Consider the following 18,789-nt stretch of genomic DNA (forward strand, 5'->3'; position numbering starts at 1 on the left):
TGCCCCATATCCTCCTCAAAGGGGAGTTACCGGGTGGCTTTAGCTGCCTGTGAGTTATCAGGCTAAGCCACCTGGAAACTCAGCTGAGGTGGGTGTAGCTGCCTGCAGACCTTCCCCATCCAGGAAAAGCCTGTGTACAGTGAAGCCAGAGCACCAGCTGGTGCCCCTGCCAATACTTCAGCCAGGGACTAAATGATGTCAGGAGATATGACTTTATTTCATTCAGCCCATGGATGGGCAGGGGTCATCTGGCCTCCCATCCTAAAACAAATCAACAACCCTGCCTTGAACAAATAAAGCAAGACTTCAGACTTTGCTTTCTAGAGAATTGCTGTAGAATTAAAACACTTAACTGATCAGCCATTTCCAAGCCAAATGGATAACTGTAGGAATGGACAAATCCATCTCTTTCTCGCCCATGTCAGTTTTGCACATTTACGATCATCTGAATTCCATCCAATCTCTTCATCAGCTGGATATTATTTTGTTGTTGTTGTTAAATCCACAAAAAAGTCACATTTATTTTCTTACATGATTTTCCTAACACAAATTTCATACACAGCTTTCCCTAATACCTGCAATTTTGTACGTAAGTTTTGAGCTGAGAACTGTGTCACAAAATTTGAAGTGTGCAATCCAAAGAATAACTGTGTTTTGACCTGCATGTTAGTAAAGGAAGTAAGACGTTAGTCAGTTCACTTAAAAATGCAGGCTAAATGAAATTCTCCACATCCTGTTGGATTTTGCATCAAGACTCTCCCTCTTCTAGGACTTGAGGAATCCTCAGGTCACACTGTCAATGACTTGAGACCTGAGGATTCCTCAGGTCCTGGAAGAGGGAAAGACCTGATGCAAAATCCATTCCAGTGTTATACTGCATTAGGCTGCTCTTCATGAAAACAGTAACTCCTCTGTTAGCTAATCTTTCCATCTTCCTTGTTCAGACATTAATATCATGCAAATATGTCTGAATCATTCCCATGCCTTCCACCCCTCAATAATATTTTCACAATAGGTATTACACAGTAACAATAAAGCTGCATAATCCTTTTGTACTGCCATGGTGCTCTTGAGGTGTAGGGCACCCAACAGCATTACATTCCTTTCGAACTGTAATTAGTGTCTCCACCCATGCTTAAAAGAATTTTATTATCATTGTATTACAGAAGCAGCTCCACTAATAGTTAAAGGCTGCTTTGCTTCTCCATTAAGAGCTGGTTTTATTTAAAAGAATCAACTAAGCCCTAAAAGCAGAAGGCTTTTGGCCAAAGAAGCTATTCTTAAACATTTGTTTCATATGGGTTGTTGTTTATTAGATTAAGGTTGGGAATCTTTCTTTTTCTTTATCCTTTCCTTTCCCCCCTCTTCCTGGTTTTGAGCAGCATTCACAGCCCTTTCTTATATTCACCATGCTCCTGCCTTGACATGCCACACACAGGTCTTTTTATGTGATCAGTTATTGTAAGATGGAAGAGTCCTATTATTTTATATATTTCTTTTCAATCTCAAGTTTGACTACATGATCAAGGTGTAAGTACACGTCTGAATGGCTTCAGTGGCACCAGGTCTCAAGGCTGAGCCTGTTTCCCAAATAAGGGTTCATCCATTCTCACTGTGTTCTGGAATCCTTGGCTTGTTACTTAGGTCAAGAATGGAGAACATGCAGCCCTGGAGATGCACTTGGACTCCAGCTCCAATCAGCCCCAGACAGATTTGCCACTGGTCAGAGATTATGGGAGTTGCAGTCTAACAACAGGCCACAGCTTCCCCATGCCTGCCTTAGGATTTGGGGTAGCAACAGTGAAATAAACAAGCAAACCAGGGGAGGATGTTGAGGCTGCCTTAACAACTGCAGCTCCCTTGGCCATGGAAGCAGGTGGATACAATTAAAGAAGGTCTCACACAAATATATACAGCCTGCCAGTTGCTTTCATTAAATCCAGATATCCTCACCAATGGAGTTAGGCAGAAATAATAACCTTAACTTATCACATGCTGAGCTTCTATATAGTATTGCAGATGCTAGTGCCATCCACTGTGTAGGCAGTTAATCCTTTTGTGCAGGTTTTATCAATGCCACCTTCCCATCACAGTTCTAGACATTGCTTTTATTAATGCTGGCATACGATTTAAGGATTTTGGATGCACTAGAGAAGAAGCAGAGATTCTAAAAACAACAACAGGTGTGACCATATTGAGCTTCCCTTCATGGAAAAAAACCGGAGTAGATGTTGGATGATGGAGCAGTCGCTTTCGACCAAGGGTAGGAAGGTCAAAAGAAATGGAAGAGAGACAAAGAAGGCCTCGTCTCAGGAAAGCAAAGAGCCTACAAAGAAAGGGGGCTGAAATTGGTCATGTAGAATAAATACACCCCACATGCCTGTCTTAGATGCATCTGAGAAGACAACTTGATTGCACTCTGCATCCTGCCACACTTTAAAGCAAGGCAGTTCTAGAAAAGGTGCTTGTCTCACTCTGCTCAATGGTTTGATCCGAAGTTTCAGCCTTTTTGCCTTCTTCCCAGATCCTTCATCGGAAGGAGTAAAACTTCACAGATGAGGAGGCAGAATCAAGGGAGTGGGCTTTTTCCCTGCTTGCCTTGTGAGCCTTTGCCATTTGCTCTGCCCAACCACCTCACGTCCATAAAGCTCCATCTTGAGGTGCTAGGGCCAGGCAGGATCTTCCTGATTGGCCAGGTGATTCCTCCCTTGGCCAGGAACCACTTGGCTGGGTACTGATCCCACCAGACTCCCTGCTCTGCCAGTCACAAGCCCTGCATTTCATGGTCTGAGTCTTAGCAGCCCTAGAAACTTGACCACTGGAATTAGGGTTGATAGAGAAGAAATGTAGCAAAATGAATAAGATTTCAGTAAAAAGAACTGTGAGATGTTGATCTTGTAAATCATTTTAAGTTTCAATCACATCTGGGTCTGTCATCTCCTGTTGTGCCACAAAACCTATGCCATTTGCATGATATATCCAAGTTGTTTCCATTGTGCTGCCTTTTAATTCTTAGCCAAGCTTGACATGAAACAAAGAACTGCTTATCTGTTGAAACAGCAGTATTTAAAAATTCATAACGTATGAGGTTCTTTAAATGTTCAGGGTAACTTCCCTGTAGATGTTGGTACTGCTGCCTGTGTTCTGTGAGTGACTGGCAAGAGCAACAGCTTTAGGGTCTTTTGGAGCAGCCATCACTGAGGCCGGTGTTGCCTAGCTGGCATGACGATTCTGAGAAGTGAAACAGCCTCAGTGCAGAAATGAAACTGTACCCGAAACACACTCTCAGTGGAGAAAGTAACCAAATGAATAGAGCTGGGTTTTTTTTAAAAAAAAAACAACGTACATTTTCATCACCTTAAAGTCATATCATCCAGACTCTACAGAGAGCACACATTCCATACTGGTCACAGAATGACTACAAATATGCATCACCAAAGAAGAGGAAATGTATCAAACCCCTTCTCCATGAAAAGGAGGACGCAGATTTGCATATAATTTGCATATGTATTTGCATATGAACATTTAGACAGACATATGACCATTTAAAAAAGAAAAACAATACATCACACCATAGTAAGGAAGGCGCTGATCAGGTGAGCTGTGCACCTGCTCAGTCTGCTGTCCAGCTGCTCATGGTTGATGGGCCCCCTCCAAGCCCTTCCCTGCTCTCCCTTCTTATGGTTCTTTATCTTTAAACAGAACTTAGATGGGACAGCCGTTCAATTAGAGGATGCTTTCAAATAGAGGATTGACAGCCCTGCAAATAGAGGACTGACCTCTGTAAAGCAGGACACGTGGACACCCTAACTGGAAAGCAAGCCAAACTGCTATCATAGATCAACTAAACATGGATTATTTAATAATAATCAGATGGTTACCTAACAACGATCTCACTATGGCAGACTAACAGGTATATAAAGGCTATTTGGTTAAAATGAATGTCTAGAACAGGGATTGGCAACACAGTGCCTGCAGTCGCACTGGCACCACCAAGGCCCCTGACTGCACCCATCAAGTCCCCCTTCCTCATCCCCCACCATGTACATCAAATGCACTTTTGTGCCAACATGGTGGTGGTGGTGGGGAGATGGCAGGTGACAGCGGTGGTGGTAGGGGAATGCAGGGGGGGCACAGAAAATGTGGTGGGCAGCAAATGTGGTGAAGGAGGTCAAAGGGTAATGGCAATGGCAGTAGTGCTGAGGAAATCCGGAGGAGGAGGAGGAGGAGGAGGAGAAGTTGTAGCAGAATGGCAGTAGGTGGATGAAGAGGGGAGAAAGTAGAAGACAGGATGGCAAGAAGGTTAGAAGCCCAGAAAGAAATGCCAGTGGGCAAAAGGGTCACATGTGCCAGTGAGCCCCAAAAGGCTGCCTAGCTCCAAAAATTGTCTATACAAACACTTTTAGAGGTAAGAATAAGTCTTGTTATGGCTTCTTAGAAAAAATTAAATTTCAGAACTAAACTGGGGTGAGGAGTAGTTCATAGCGATACTCTAGTTGTCTGTGCTTTGTTACCAGCAACGTTAGTTATACAAGGTAGGGTCTATGGTCCATTGTCTCTTGAAGCAACATTCACAATTCAGCCAAAATGATCCAAGCCCTGTTGTTCTTTTTAATCCATTTCCAATATTAGTGAAGTGATCAAATTGAGCATGGAAAGCAAAGGAATGGCCCCATCAGCCGCAGAGGCTTTCCCTGTTTAGTTGAAGAGCTGGTGGGTGGCTGTCTTGGGAAAAGTGGAAGTACGGATTACACATGTGAGAGTTCACTATGTAATGCTGCTGCAGGGAACAAAAATTACGTGGAAGGGCGGGAGCCTGCAGCTAAGCTGCAGACTAGCTAATGATGATTTCTGAGACTGAGTCAGATGAGGCACAGATCACTCATAATTTTGCCAGACAATGTAGCCTTTATAGAGACCTGACTAGAGAATACATACATGGCCCTGTGTGCATTAAGGCTCAGTGCATATAAGCATGTGATTCGGGTTCGGATGGGAGAAAAAAGAAGGATAAGGAACAGGAAGAGAATGGATATTCCCTCTTGTCTCTTTGCTCATACAATAAACCCTGCAGCCTTGTGGGTGTTCCCTAGCACAGTTCACAAAAGGATGCAATGGCATATCGTAGTACACTTCCTCATTCTTTTTCAAAGTAGCTGTTCTTTTGTATCATTAATCAGTTGAGGAGGCGGTTAGACCACAGTGGTGGCTAGAGAACTCAAGCCTGGTCAAAGGGATATTTTTCTTGGGCATTCTGCTACCAGATACCTCTATAACTTCCTAACGTACTGGAGCAACTTGGAGACATTGCAGATGACATGTTACTACTGCCAAAAACTGCAACCCCTATTCTCTTCTTCCTCTCTCCCCTCGGCTTATTATTATTATCATTATTATTATTATTATTATTATTATTATTATTATTATTATTATTAAAACATGCCATATGATGTCATCACAATTCCAGTTTTCCACAGCCCCACAAGTTGCAGGGATGTCGAAAGCCCTGTTTCCTTTAAGTAGTCTTACTTGACATTAGAGAAGAGACGGGAGGAAGGAGATGCAGGGCTGCCATTTTTGGTAGCAGCCACCTATCCTCCAAAATGGCTAATTCCAGGTTTAGGCTGTTTCTTTTCTATTGCCTTAAAAGAAGCCAACCAGTAGTATGCTAATTCATCCTTAAAAAGAGGCAGAGCGCTTGAGAACTACAACAAAGCCCAGGTGTATTTATCCTTTCCTCAAAGAAGCATACTTGAATCAAGTATACTTTTAAAAAGTAGCTCTCTTGGCCCAGTCTAAAACACGCTTCCTTGAAGCTCTCACTAAGTTCAGTAGAGCCCTACAGCTTAGTAAATTATGCTTGGGATCGCAGCCTCTTCTAAAAACAAAAAGAAAAAAATTAAAACCCCAGTCAGCTCATCTTCAGACATCTTTTTTATTTGATTTTTTAAAATGAATATGTGGGGGAGGGAATTATAGAGTAACCGCTAGCAAAAAGGAAATTTCTTTCTCCTTAATGGTCTCAATGGTTCTGGCTGTAAGCCATATAAATATTAGCGAATCTGTATGGAAAATGTAAAACTCCCATTTAGTGTGGCGCCCCTGCTTTGCCTGTGCAGAATTTGATATTCATCAGATTACTAAGGTATTAATTGATCTGACTGGTGTGTATGTGTGAAAGACAGAAAAGTAGTTTTACATCTGCCCATATAAGCACGTTAAATGCACTCATATTTTTTAAATCAGTTAATGGTGGAGTAGAAAGGTGCATTTACAAGTGCATTTTGATCTTCCTGGGGTGTGTGTGTGTGAACAGATGCATTGTATCTGTAGCACTTTTTACTAAAATCCTTTGCTTATTAGGGGCTACCCCTTATTTTCTCCAAAAAATTGCTTTGCACTGGTAACTACCATAGAGATAACAATTTTTTCAAAAGTAGGGGGTCCATGGTTTGGCATTTGAAAAACAAGGGGTCCACAGTACGTAGCTAATTGGGAACCACTGCCTTACTGGATTTTCCTCTTTGTCCAAGACCATGGACATCTGCAGCATGGCTCTTTCCTACCCCCTAGTTTCTGGTAAAACTGATTAGGTCAGGAGAAAGATTTGTCAATATCACCATTGTGTGTTTTTCTTCTTCAAAAGGGGATTACCAGTGCTGGTGGGCAAAGCAATGCTAGTGCCAGCAGTGGTAGCAGTTGGGCAAGTAATGGAGAAAGGGGGGGAATTACACGTTCAGACTGTCACCAAGCATATCATAATGGGTTGTCATCCAAGTTCAGTTGCAGGACAATAGGCAAACAAAACAAGTGTTCTTTTCCTGCACTAGTTAAAGACAATTTTGTGAAATGGAAGAAATATAACCTGTGAACCATTGAAACGTGCATGATCTGAAGTGAAGAAGATTCTGGAGCGATCATGATAGTGTTTGAAAATACAGGATTAATTTCTGTTTGCAGTCTTATGCAAGCATAAGGAGAAAGGATGTTTGAGGAATTCAATCTTTTACAAATTCCAAAGCAGACTGACTTGGTTCATGTGCAGATCAGAACATAACTATTTCTTAGATGTCACAGTTATCACATTATTATTACTACTACTACTACTAGTAGTAGTATTTATCATTGCATTTATATCCCACCTTTTTTTCTCCAAGGAACCCAAGGAGGTGTACACAATCCTCCTCCTTTCCATTTTATCCTCACAACAACAACCCTGTGAGGTAGGTTGGGCTGAGAATCTGTGACTGGCCCAATACAGTTCTTGGATCAACAAACCTCACACAATTCAATTAAAATGTGTATATTAAGGTGAAACACATTTACACATGCTTACATTTGGATAAAAATACTTTTAGAAATGTGTACTTTGTGAGAAAATATGTTCAAAATACATATAAGTTATAAACACATTCGTATATGAATTTTCATGTGGGTTGTTTTAAAATGTAGGCATGGATTATAAATAAACCCAGGAGAAAACAACAGAGAAATATACTGGTGCATCCATCGCTATTTGGGAGTAAGCTTCATTGAACTGTTGGACTTAGTTCTGAGTGAACATTCATGGGAAAGGACTGTACGCATCTTAAACATGAACAGAGGCCACAGCTCCGTGGTGGAGGACATGCTTCCCATGAAGAAGGGCCCAGGGCCGATGCCTGCCACCTCCAAGTACAGTGAAGAAAGTGTCCTGCTCAAAATTCTGGGGAGCCATGACCAGTCAGTGTCAGCAATCATTGGCTAGTTGGGCCCATGGTCTGACTCAGTAAAAGGCAATTTCCTACTGAAGTAAATATTCATTTGATCATTAACTTGAAGCTCTCTGTGAGGTTGAATTCTTTTATTTCTGGTTTAATGCACTTTAAAAAAAAATCATGCATGGTTCAGGAGTGCCAGTTTGACATGTCTCCAGTAGGGCAGAATAGCGATGTGAAGGCTTGGGCTGGGGGGACGTGTGTGTGTGTGTGTGTGTGTGTGTGTGTGTGTGTGTGTGTGTGTGTAAAAAGAGCCAGATATATTAGTGCGTGCGGAATGGTTTTCTCCAAATTTTTCAATAATCCCTGGGGGCGGGGTTGGAACCATGTGTTTTAAATTTTGTTTCCTCACACACACACACACACACACACACACACACACACTTTTTCCCCCTAGATTTTTTCATGTCTAGGGTGGAAAGAATCCCTGTTGATAAAATGGTTAAGCCTGCTAACAAAAGGATTCTCTCTGCCTCTGTCTCTGTCTCTGTCTCTCTCTCTCTCTCTTTAAAGGAAATTAGTTACACACTATAATCTGCCAATCTTAAATTATTTTTCATAAACCCAAAGGTGACTACAAGCTGCTGGTTCGGGGATGGCTCTGTTTATAAAATGGGAATGAAGTTGAGGACCCACATCACATGACTCTTGTGGTGATAAACAAGCTGAAGCCTGTAAAATATTTTGGTCACAGCATAGTCAGCAATTATCGTTTTGATGGGATGTGTGTGCATATTACTGTGTCCAGGGTTGTGGCCTTTGACCTCAAAAATGCTAATATAAATACTTATACCAAGAAACAATGAGAAGAGGCTTGCCAGACTAATAGGTACAGGATTAAATACACTAACAGAGGACCTTATTCAGTTTGTTGCAGGCATCATGCCAAAGGAAGTTTTTAGTAAATTGGCCTTAAATTAGGTCTTTATCTCACAAATATCTGAATGAACAAAGAGTAAACTATTTCTGCTATTTCAATAGCAGCGGTTGAAATGCTTTTCTTCCCTTGTCCCCACCCCAACCCACACCACACCCTGCCCCCCAACTGAAGCTACTAATGAAGCCAAGCTTAACTATGTTTAGACCTTTTGCAGCCTCCCATTGGCTGCAGAGGCACCATCTGAATTTTGAGGTTGGCGGAATTAACTGCAGTTATCTGGAGTCTTATGCTTTATCCGTAGATCGGGGGGGGGGGGGCACATCCAAAAGGCTACCTGACAATCCGTCTGGATTTTGCAGATTGTCAGGTACTGCTTCATTCCATTGTCCACTCTTTGACAGAATGGGATTTTTTCCAGTTTCCCCAATTTGTCCAAATTTGCATTTGGACAAATTCACACTCATGTAAATTCACACTTGCGAAAATCCACAATTCCCGCCCCCCCCCACCTGTTCCTTTTCATGCTCTAGCCCATATTTTTGGCAGGTGTTATTATATTTTTCATATTTTTCTATGACTAAATTTGCATAAAATTCCAGGGGGGAAATCCGGTCAACAAGTCCCCAGAATCTGTGCAACTCAGGAAAAGCTGGTTCACTGCAGGATCTGTCTGTCAGATCCATAAAAATCTGAACACATTGGGTTTCATTGTGGATTTCTCCAAGGCCCCTAATATTTTGCATGCAGAAAGTCCCTACTTCACTCTACAACATCTTCTGGTAAAAAATATCTCAGGTGGCAGTGTGGTAGAAGAGCTGCTGTTGATCAGAGTGGGCAGCTCTTAGTTCAGGACAAGAAAGCAAAAATACATTCATTGCTGCTAATATACTCATTGACCTGGAGCTGATTTACACCAAGCAGGATATAACACTTTTAAAACGGTATGAAAACTGTATTTGTAATGTGTCCTGGGCCTGTACAGTTGTCATAACCATTATAAACATTATAAGCAGTAGTGTAGATCCTGCCCTGATTGACATGTAATGGCTAAATATGAGTTGAACAACCCATAGTTAACGGGGGGGGGGGTGCACCACATCAAGCGACCTGTCTCTTGTGTGCTTGCCACTTCTGCTTTCTTTCCAAACCACCAAACAACCCGTCCATGTATCTTGAAATCAATTTTCTATATTTTAAATCTAAACTTTATATCTCTTATCTAAATGGTTATTGGTTAAATTGAGTTTTTCTCTTTTATCTTTGCAAATAAAGGGAACCTGAGTCATCAGAAAAAATTACAGAGAAAAGAAGTTATAGTTTTGTATTTGTCTAAATTGTTTAGTTAGTTGAATATTTTTGCATGCTCTTTGTCTGTGTTTCTGTAACTGACAAAAAGTACCTGGACTCTTTGGGATAGGTACCAATGTATTGTAGCTGGACTAGGGATAGGTACCACATAAAACAGGAAAAGAGGTGAGGATTCAGGGAAATCTAAGCAAGCTAGACATTAGTTTTCCATTCCACTTAGAGGGCTCAAACATAGTTACAAAAGTCATGACCTTCCTTTCTTCAACCACTTTGGCACTGCATGGTTAAACAGCTTTCCATGATATACATGGGTGGAATGGTTCTGAAACTGCCAGGCTATTCTAGAAACCACCATCAATGAGTCACAAATATGAGGTAATGTGAAAATGACCATCTTAAATTCCTAGGCCCAGATCTAGAAAGAAGTTAAATCATGCTCAACTTCCAGTGAAGTTGTGGATTTGGGGCATGAGTAAGGGCTTAACTACCCACGTTGCTGTTGTTTGAAATTAAATACGAGGCATGGTGGGGCATAGGCATCAATACTGCAGGACATTTGGAGGTTAAGCCTTCCCTCTCAATCCATGGTTTCAGTAAAATCCCCCACAAAATGGGCCTGTTCAGATGACACACTAAGCTATGGTTAGGCTGCTAACACTTTTGAAGCAAATGGCTAGTTAGCGTGTTTAAAACATGGTCATGTAGCCATCATGGTTAGAAATGGTTCATACAACACACTAAGTCATGGTTCACATGACACGCTAAGCCATAATGTTTAGCTCAAAATGCTTAACCACTCTGGCTTAGCATGTCATCTGAACAGGGTCAATGCTTCCACATTAGGAAAAAAACTCCTATTCCCAGAACCCATTGTAAGTCCTACAAGGAAGCAATGTAAGTCCTACAAAAAGCACAAATGTAGCACTGCAGTCTATCTGAACATTTGATTCGCCACCTATTCATTTGAGTGTTCCTTTGAGATTTTTTTCCAGTTAAGTTAACCTGTATAACGTACATTGAGTTCTTAAATACTTCTAATGCTTTTAAAGGCAACTAAAGATAAGGGATGCCTTCTCATCAGGTATAAAAGTAACTGTCCTTTCCTGTTTCAGGGAAGAGCTTCACTTTGACTATCACAGTCTTCACAAATCCTCCACAAGTAGCCACATACCACAGAGCCATCAAGATAACAGTGGATGGACCCCGAGAGCCAAGAAGTAAGTATTTGGATGATGCTATAGCTCTCTTTGGGTGTTCAAGCCTCACACAATGAGGAGGTGAGTGGGGACACGGCCGTTACCACCACTTCCGTCATCACATGCTGGGCTTCCAAGTCTTCCATGTGTTCGGAAGGGAACGTGAGCATTCTCTATTTGTATAGGCACAATTTAGTATCTGAAAGATCTGGGTGCTAAATCACACAATGAGCCTAAATGAGTAGAGAGGGCTCTCCATTGCAAATGTTTAGCCCCTAATACGTGGGGGAGAGGGTAATATGACAGAGACAATAGGATCAGGGAGTGCACTCCTGCTGTCCCGTCCCCCCCACTCAAACCATTGGAATCATGTGAGCAGGGGGATGCCGGAATAGGGTTTCAGTCCTAATCCCAAATGATAGAAATTGACATGAAATATTTCATTCTGTTCAATAAGATTTGATTCAGATGTTTAATTGAGTTTACTCTGGGTAGCATCCCATCGTGCCCACACACTCATGAGTTCTGCCACTTGCTCAACACGGTTTTGTGGTTCTAAAAATAACCCTAAATCAGTGGAAATGTTAATTTGCAGAACTGTACAGGTCAGAAGAGTTCCCAAAAAGGAGCTCCAATGACATGTCCCAATCCGGAAATGAACATTTTTTTCCTACTCATTTCTGGGATTATTTTTAGAAGTAAAAAAGTCCCATTGCATAAGTGGTGGGTCCCATGAGTATGGTGGAACCAGCAGTGATGGAGCAGCCCTATTGGATACTGCCCCAAGGCTGCAGTCCTGTACTCACTGTCCCAATTGAACTCAATGAGCCTCACTTCTGAGTATATATGTACAGGATTGCACTGTTCAACTGTATAGACATTTGGCCTCTTTTTCAATATCCAGAAGCATATGTTTATATACGTTTGTGGAAATCAGTTCATTTGGAAGTTATAAAGTTTTAAAACAGCCCTACCATGTTGGAGTGGGTGTGGATTTGTTGGGGCTTCTAAGAGCTGTGATTGGATGCAGACTATAGATTAGGAAGAAATATCAAAATGCCTTCTACTTGAAGAGAATGAACTATATATAGTATATGCAAGAGCTGACAAAAGATGCTGGATAAAAAAAAAATCCCATGCATATTATTCAGCATTTCCTGCTCACTTTGGCTTTCAGCTATTCATAGGAATTTTAATTTTAGAAACAAAATAGTTCAGACTTTTTAACTCCTCTCAAAACTGGCAGACAGAACAGAAGTGAAAAGGGGGCAGGGAGGAGTCAGAAAGACGACAACCAGTTGCTCTTGTATGCAGCGTATTGTATCTCCTGCTAGTTTCCAACTTAAGAAAACAGTAATTGTTGAAGGCAGCACTTTAAGCAGACAGATGGAATTTATTCTACCGAGGCACAGATTTCACAGTCGTGCCTGCCAATTTTTGCATTTTTAACAATTAAGAACGCGTAAATAATAAATGGTATCTCCAGAGACAAATCCAGAAAATTCGCATCGGCACAGTGTTTGGAGGAGGGGAAACTCCCCCAAGCCACCCCATGGCTGAGTTTATGCAATATGTTCCCTTATTATTACCCAAGGCAATAATTAACCTCAGTGTAGAATGTTCATATTTGCATTGAAACATCCTCTTGTAAGTTGAGGTTTGTGGTTTTCTTCTTTTACTCCCCGCTCACATTTGGCAGAAGTTGCAATTGTAGCTTAAGAGAAGTCAAAACAGGGAGAGCAAACACCCATGGGACAGAGATCATTGGAAGTTGGGATTATTGAGTTTTAAATCAGTTCTGCACATAAAAATCTCAGTGTGAAATCTTAGGCCTTAGCTAGACCTAAGGTTTATCCCGGGATCGTCCCGGGGTCATCCCTGTTCATGTAAATGACACACAGGGGATCCCAGAAGCAGGCAGGGATGACCCCAGGACAATCCTGGGATAAACCTTAGGTCTAGCTAAGGCCTTAGTCACTAATATCAATGGTGTAGTGTCACTGATTTAAATGGAGCTATGAAGGCACATATAATTTTTATTTGTTGTTGGGTCACTGTTATTTTTTAGAACTGTTTCTTTGTCCTCGTTTTAGGCATGGGCCAGGTTCCCAACCTTTCTAAATCACCACACCTTTCTTTGTACACGTTGCATAGATTTCCATGTAAGTGTGTATTTGCATTTGGAATTCACAATGGTTGCTTAGTTATTACATGGGATCCAGTTGATGTTTTTAAATTGAACTCCTCATTAGTGCAGAATAGTTTTTCCCCAAGCCAAAACCGCAATATCAAGTTCTTTAGAACATGCAGCCCCACCCTCTCACCTTCTAGCACTTAAAAGCAAACAAACAACAGAATGTGTTCAGTTTGCGGCTGCAGGAGTGTCTTGGGGATCCATCAGTTATGATGAGCTACATGTCTGTCCTCATCATCTCAGACATTTTTCTTTCCCTTTATTATGGTTTCCTGTCTTCTTTCCACTGCTGGCTCACACATACATGCCCTTTGGGATTACTGCAATGGCAACAGTTAGAGATAGGGTTACTGGGAAAAGGGTGGCTGTTCTGCTGTCTCCTGTGGGTGGCCCTGTGGGCACATCAATTGCGTCATAGAGTGCTGGTCATGAAATTCTTTGGAAAAGGACAAATGAGTAGGAGACCTCTAAGGTGGGTCTGCTGCTGTTCTATCAGCCTGCTACTTCTGCTGCTGTCTTTCCTTGCTGTGCCTCTCTAAAGGAACAGTTTCCTCAGCATAGCTATCTTGCTTGCAGAAGACTACTCAGAAACCCAGTTTGCATGACACACCAGGCTCATTGGGGACTATTTAGCTCATGATGAGCTGCAGCATATGCCAAGTGACATTTTGAATATGTAATTCCCGATTGTGGCAATCACAGGGCTGCTGCGTTGTGTGAACCTGGCCACCATGGGTTATATGAGGGTTAAACAATCTTCACATAACCTTTGATTTGTGGTAAGGTTATGCAAGGGTTGTTTAACCCTTAAATAACCCATAGTGGCCAGGTTCACAAGACTTGGCAACCCACTGCCCCCATCAGGGTTGGATATTCAAATTGTCAGCCTATGATGAATGTACCACAGTTCATCATAGGTTAAACAGATCTTGATGAGCCAAGCAAGCAAACTGGGACATAGTATTGGGACAGTCAGTGGTGACATGGGTCTAGCACTAGTACAGCATTAACAAACAAACAAATAAACATGTGCTTTGTTGTTATGGCTGTCTGGAACACACACATATAGCCCCAAGAGATGCGTGAGTCTGCCAAGCTCAATTTTGCTCAGGTTCTCACTTTTCCTCTGCTAAATTGGTTTCATCCTATTTCCATATCAGATTGAGAATTTGTTCTTTTTAGGTCGCATAAAAATTCATACATGTTTTCATACACATTTTTCAAAATGGACCCCTTTTTTTCCTTCAAGTATGCACATTTTGTTCACATTATTTCAGGGAAAAGCTTGAGTATTAAAATGTCCTTTTGGTGTAGAAAAAGTGAAGAGGCACCAAAATTTACAAATTTTATTGTAAAATTACTAGTAGTTATCTATTTACAGTCTGGTTTTTTCTCTCAATAAAACTCATCTAAACACAGAACTATGCAGATGATGATGATGATGATGATGATGATGATGATGATGATGATAAAAATGAAATTATGCTCTCTTTATTTTAGAGGCTTCTGAATCTTGCATTTATTAGATATATTCTGGGCAAGGGAGTGCCAGTATAATTTAAAAGGTCTTTTTCTATCATAGTGAACTTTTGAATCAGAAACCAAGTTGCTTTTCTATGAGCTAATTCTTTGAAGAAAAACATTACCTAGATCAAGAAATGTAGTAGACACAGGAGAATTCATAAATTAGCTATTCCCCCCAAGGCTATTTCACTTATTGTATCTGTCAGCTAACAAAAATGCATTTTCCGACTTTTGATTGCTTCTTTAAATGCTTCTCTTGATTTGTTTTAACCTCTATGAGTGTCATCAGATGAGTGTTTTATCACTCGTTCACTATTGCCCACTTATGGATGTGCACATGTCATCCACCTCTCGCGCGCCTCTTTCTCCTTCCGCTTGTTTTTCCATCGCAAAATAGACCCCTTTTAATCCGACTTTTTTTAAAAAACAAAAACAAAATGTGCTGCAATCTCCTCCTGTGTGCAGGAAAAGCAGTGCAATAAAAACGGCTCCTGAATGGGCCACATGGTGTTTGTTTACTTCCTCTTTCCTGGCTGGAAAGAATGAGAAAGTAATGAGGGGAAGAAGCGGGGAGGGGGTGAAAGCGATGGTAAGGAAACACAATTTTACCCCGTGTGATGATGCTCTTTAATTCTGAACCTTTTTGCCATGACCCATTACATTTGTTCATGGATGTTGTTCCACTCACAGAGATCTGCCGTACTGGGGGTGCAAAAGATAGTTGTGGGGAAGGAATTAGAGGAACTGCTAATCTGTACACTAGGTATCCTTGGGGGGCTTGGGAGAAAGTGGCACTTGGACGGGTTGAATCACCACCAACACTGATGGTGCACTGAACTGCCATCACTGATTAACTGCTTGACAAGCAGAAGTGGGGATCCTCTCTCAACCACTCTGCTTTAAATAAAATTATAGACTACCCTATCCCAAGGGCAAAAGGTAGTAAAATATAAAGCACCAAGACAGATATATGTGCTAGAGAGCTCACCATCAAATGCTTTAATCATGTTTACATCTTTCTAGGAAGTATGATATTTGGAGCTCATTTTCATTTAGATGAAAATGGCAACACATGTCTCGCACCCCTCTGGTCTGTTTTGTGGCCCCCACTGCTGATTTTGCTGGCATTGGGGGGTGCATAGGTGCAGCCTCTGGTGAGTTGCAGGGGAAATTAGACCCCAGACCCACAGTGATTGGCCATCCCTACTCGGGATCCGCGATATAACTTTGGATGAAAGTTGCAGCAGAAGCTGCAGGGAAGGCAGAATACAAATGTTTCCTTGTATCAAATATAAGGAATGCTACCTCCTTCATCTGACCTCATTCAGCAGTATTTACACAACTCCATGTCATGCTCTTCATAAGGACACACTGAGGCAGGATCTTCACTACTGCTTTATAACAGTATTGAAGTGCACTGACGACTGTTGGGGCCCATGACACATTCCATATACCGCTTTCAAACCGCCCACCCACCCCTTTGGATCAATTTGTTCCCATCATCCAGTCTTGCACTTTCCCATTTCTCCTGGAATGAAAATCATAGATCCAAGCATAATGGGGTGGAGGGAGAATTCTGCTGTTCTATTAAGGAACTGTTGAGTTCTACAAATGGGAAGGTGTGGTGGGTATGGTCCCATCTTTCCTGCTCTTCTTCAGATGAGTTGGCTGTTTTGTTTTATAAGTCAAGGTTACGTTAGTTTAGCCTGTTTCCTCATTTCCATATATGGTTGTTGTTCTCTTCCTCTCTTGCATGCATCTAATCACTTTTCCAAATCCTAAATTGCTGAGTGTGGCTAGAACAACAACAAACGGGAAAAATAAGTTGCATAGACACGCTCTCGACCTTGTGACATCTGGGAAATATTACTAATAAGAAGAATGCTCGTTGGTTATTTTTCCAGTTTACATAAAGTGTGATCCACCCACAATCAGTCCGTGCTTTTGAGTGCTGTTTAGTGATTTATGCACAATTATTATGTATGATTTGATCTCATGGGAAGATCGGAGACAGTTCGTCCTTTTGTCATAGAAAGGCATCCTTTTGCTGCCGTGTTGCAAGGGGCAGCGTGGGCACACGAAAAGGCTCTTTCCTTCCTATATATTTGTTCAGAAAATGGGGGTGGTGGTGGTGGGAAGCATGGCACTGTTGTAAATTTAGATGATGGATACTTTTGGGGTCTTAAACCAGAAATCCTTGTTTTCCACTATGCATATTAGTTCTGCAATTTAGCTAAGGTCTACATCTGCCCTTTTCGTTGCCTCTGCGCACTGTAATTCACACTAGAGGTATCTGAACATTTTCTTAAAAAAAAAAGACACATTCAGATCAGGCCCTGGATTAGAGCCTAGTAAGCCTTTTCCTGAAATTGCTCCTCCCATTTTGAGTAGGTTTGCGGTAGCACCACAGAACGGAAAGAGTGTCTCTCTGTTCTCAGTGCTTCCCTTGCTGGCAGCCAGTGAGTAAACAGCCTGACTCAAATGCAGAGAGTGGTGAAGATGCGGAGAACAGGAGACAAAGAAACTTTGTGGTGGTAAATGGGTGAGGGTTCCAGTGGGTGGAGAGAGACAAGAGAAGGTGTAAAAGAGCGTGAAGCCTGGATGGCTATGAGCGGACGTACTTTCCTCACATTATTGTCACTTCCCCCCCCCTTCCCAATTGGCAGCTCTCTTTCTCTCTCTTTAGCCTTTCTGCAATGCTTATGAAAGCCTGGTGCTTTGCTAAGGCAAAGTGAAAAGGTTCCAAAGAGAAAAGCTTCGTGTTTTGCCCGCCAGTTATACTTGCCATGATCAAGAGATAAGTGCAATTACTAAAGAAGGATTCATATGAGTAACAGGCCCAAGTTGGTCTTGTATTTCGTGCTTGGGAAAAAGAAATGGCAAAAATCTCAATAAATAGATGAAATCATATTTTCCCATACACTGATTTCTCTAGCTATTGAAATATACTCTGATATTAAATGTGGTTTCCTATGAATGGAAAAAAATCCAGTATAAAAAATCCACTATAAAATCACCTTTAGAGGGCAATCCTATGGAATTTAGCCTGAAAAAAGGCCTACAACTCCCAGCATTCCCCAGTTGTAGGCCTTTTTTCGGGCTAAATATCCATAGGATTGCACTGTTAGCCAGATTTATCAGGTCCACAAATGAACAATCTCCTGTGGAACTTGGCAGATTATTACAACAGAACCCCAAGGACCCTAGTCTTCATTTCTTTTGCTTTTATGTTTTGTTTTTGTTTGTTTTTTGTTTGTTCCCCCCCCCAGCTTTTGAAAATATAATAACATGTCTGAAAGGCCCCAGTGTATGGGGGTTGGAATTTCTATTCGCTACATGGCCCTGTGGCTTCCAGTCGCTTTTTATTAAATGTCCAGTTCTCTACCTTTGCACTGCATTGCTTTTTGCAAACAAGCAAAAAATGTCACCAAATCTTAAATAATACAAAACTGCAAATTGAGGGTTCAGCCAATGAAGGCAATGAGAGCATGTGGTATTATAGATAGATAGATAGATAGTGAGTGAGTGAGTGAGTGTTTAGGTGCATTTTTAGTAAATTATTTGCCGTAAGTAATCTTAGTGCACCTTCTCATAACCACCCTCCCATCCACAAACACTGGTGCTCCAATCTAGCCCTAGTTGCGCTAGAATATAGATTGATGTGGCTGTGCATAGAAGTGGTTTCTCATCCAGTCGAATGTAATGCCATGCAAATAGGCAACCTCTGGATTCAGATGAGCATCTGGTTTATTGCTCATGGTTCCTGATAAAAGGAGTGATGTTCACCTGGGATCCTGCTTCCACACCTGGATCTCTTTATTTGGCTCACAGCAACATCATTTACAAATAGGTTCTTATGTCAGCACTGAGGACTTGTCCAAATGGCCATTTCTCAGTGAGCTCAACAGGGCATTTTCATATATGAGGCTT

General features: G+C 41.5%; 1 protein-coding gene across 2 annotated transcripts in view; it reads left to right on the forward strand.

The window, feature by feature from the left end:
* Positions 1-18,789, forward strand: part of RUNX1 (RUNX family transcription factor 1) — a 211,268-nt gene that overhangs the window by 143,040 nt on the left and 49,439 nt on the right. For both annotated transcript variants that reach the window (XM_063127570.1, XM_063127571.1), the window contains one exon: positions 11,058-11,162. In XM_063127570.1, coding sequence (XP_062983640.1) covers positions 11,058-11,162 — 105 coding nt within the window. The remainder of the gene's footprint in view (positions 1-11,057; positions 11,163-18,789) is intronic.

Source organism: Elgaria multicarinata, chromosome 5 (assembly GCF_023053635.1).
Source record: "Elgaria multicarinata webbii isolate HBS135686 ecotype San Diego chromosome 5, rElgMul1.1.pri, whole genome shotgun sequence".
Taxonomy (NCBI): Eukaryota; Metazoa; Chordata; class Lepidosauria; order Squamata; family Anguidae; genus Elgaria; species Elgaria multicarinata.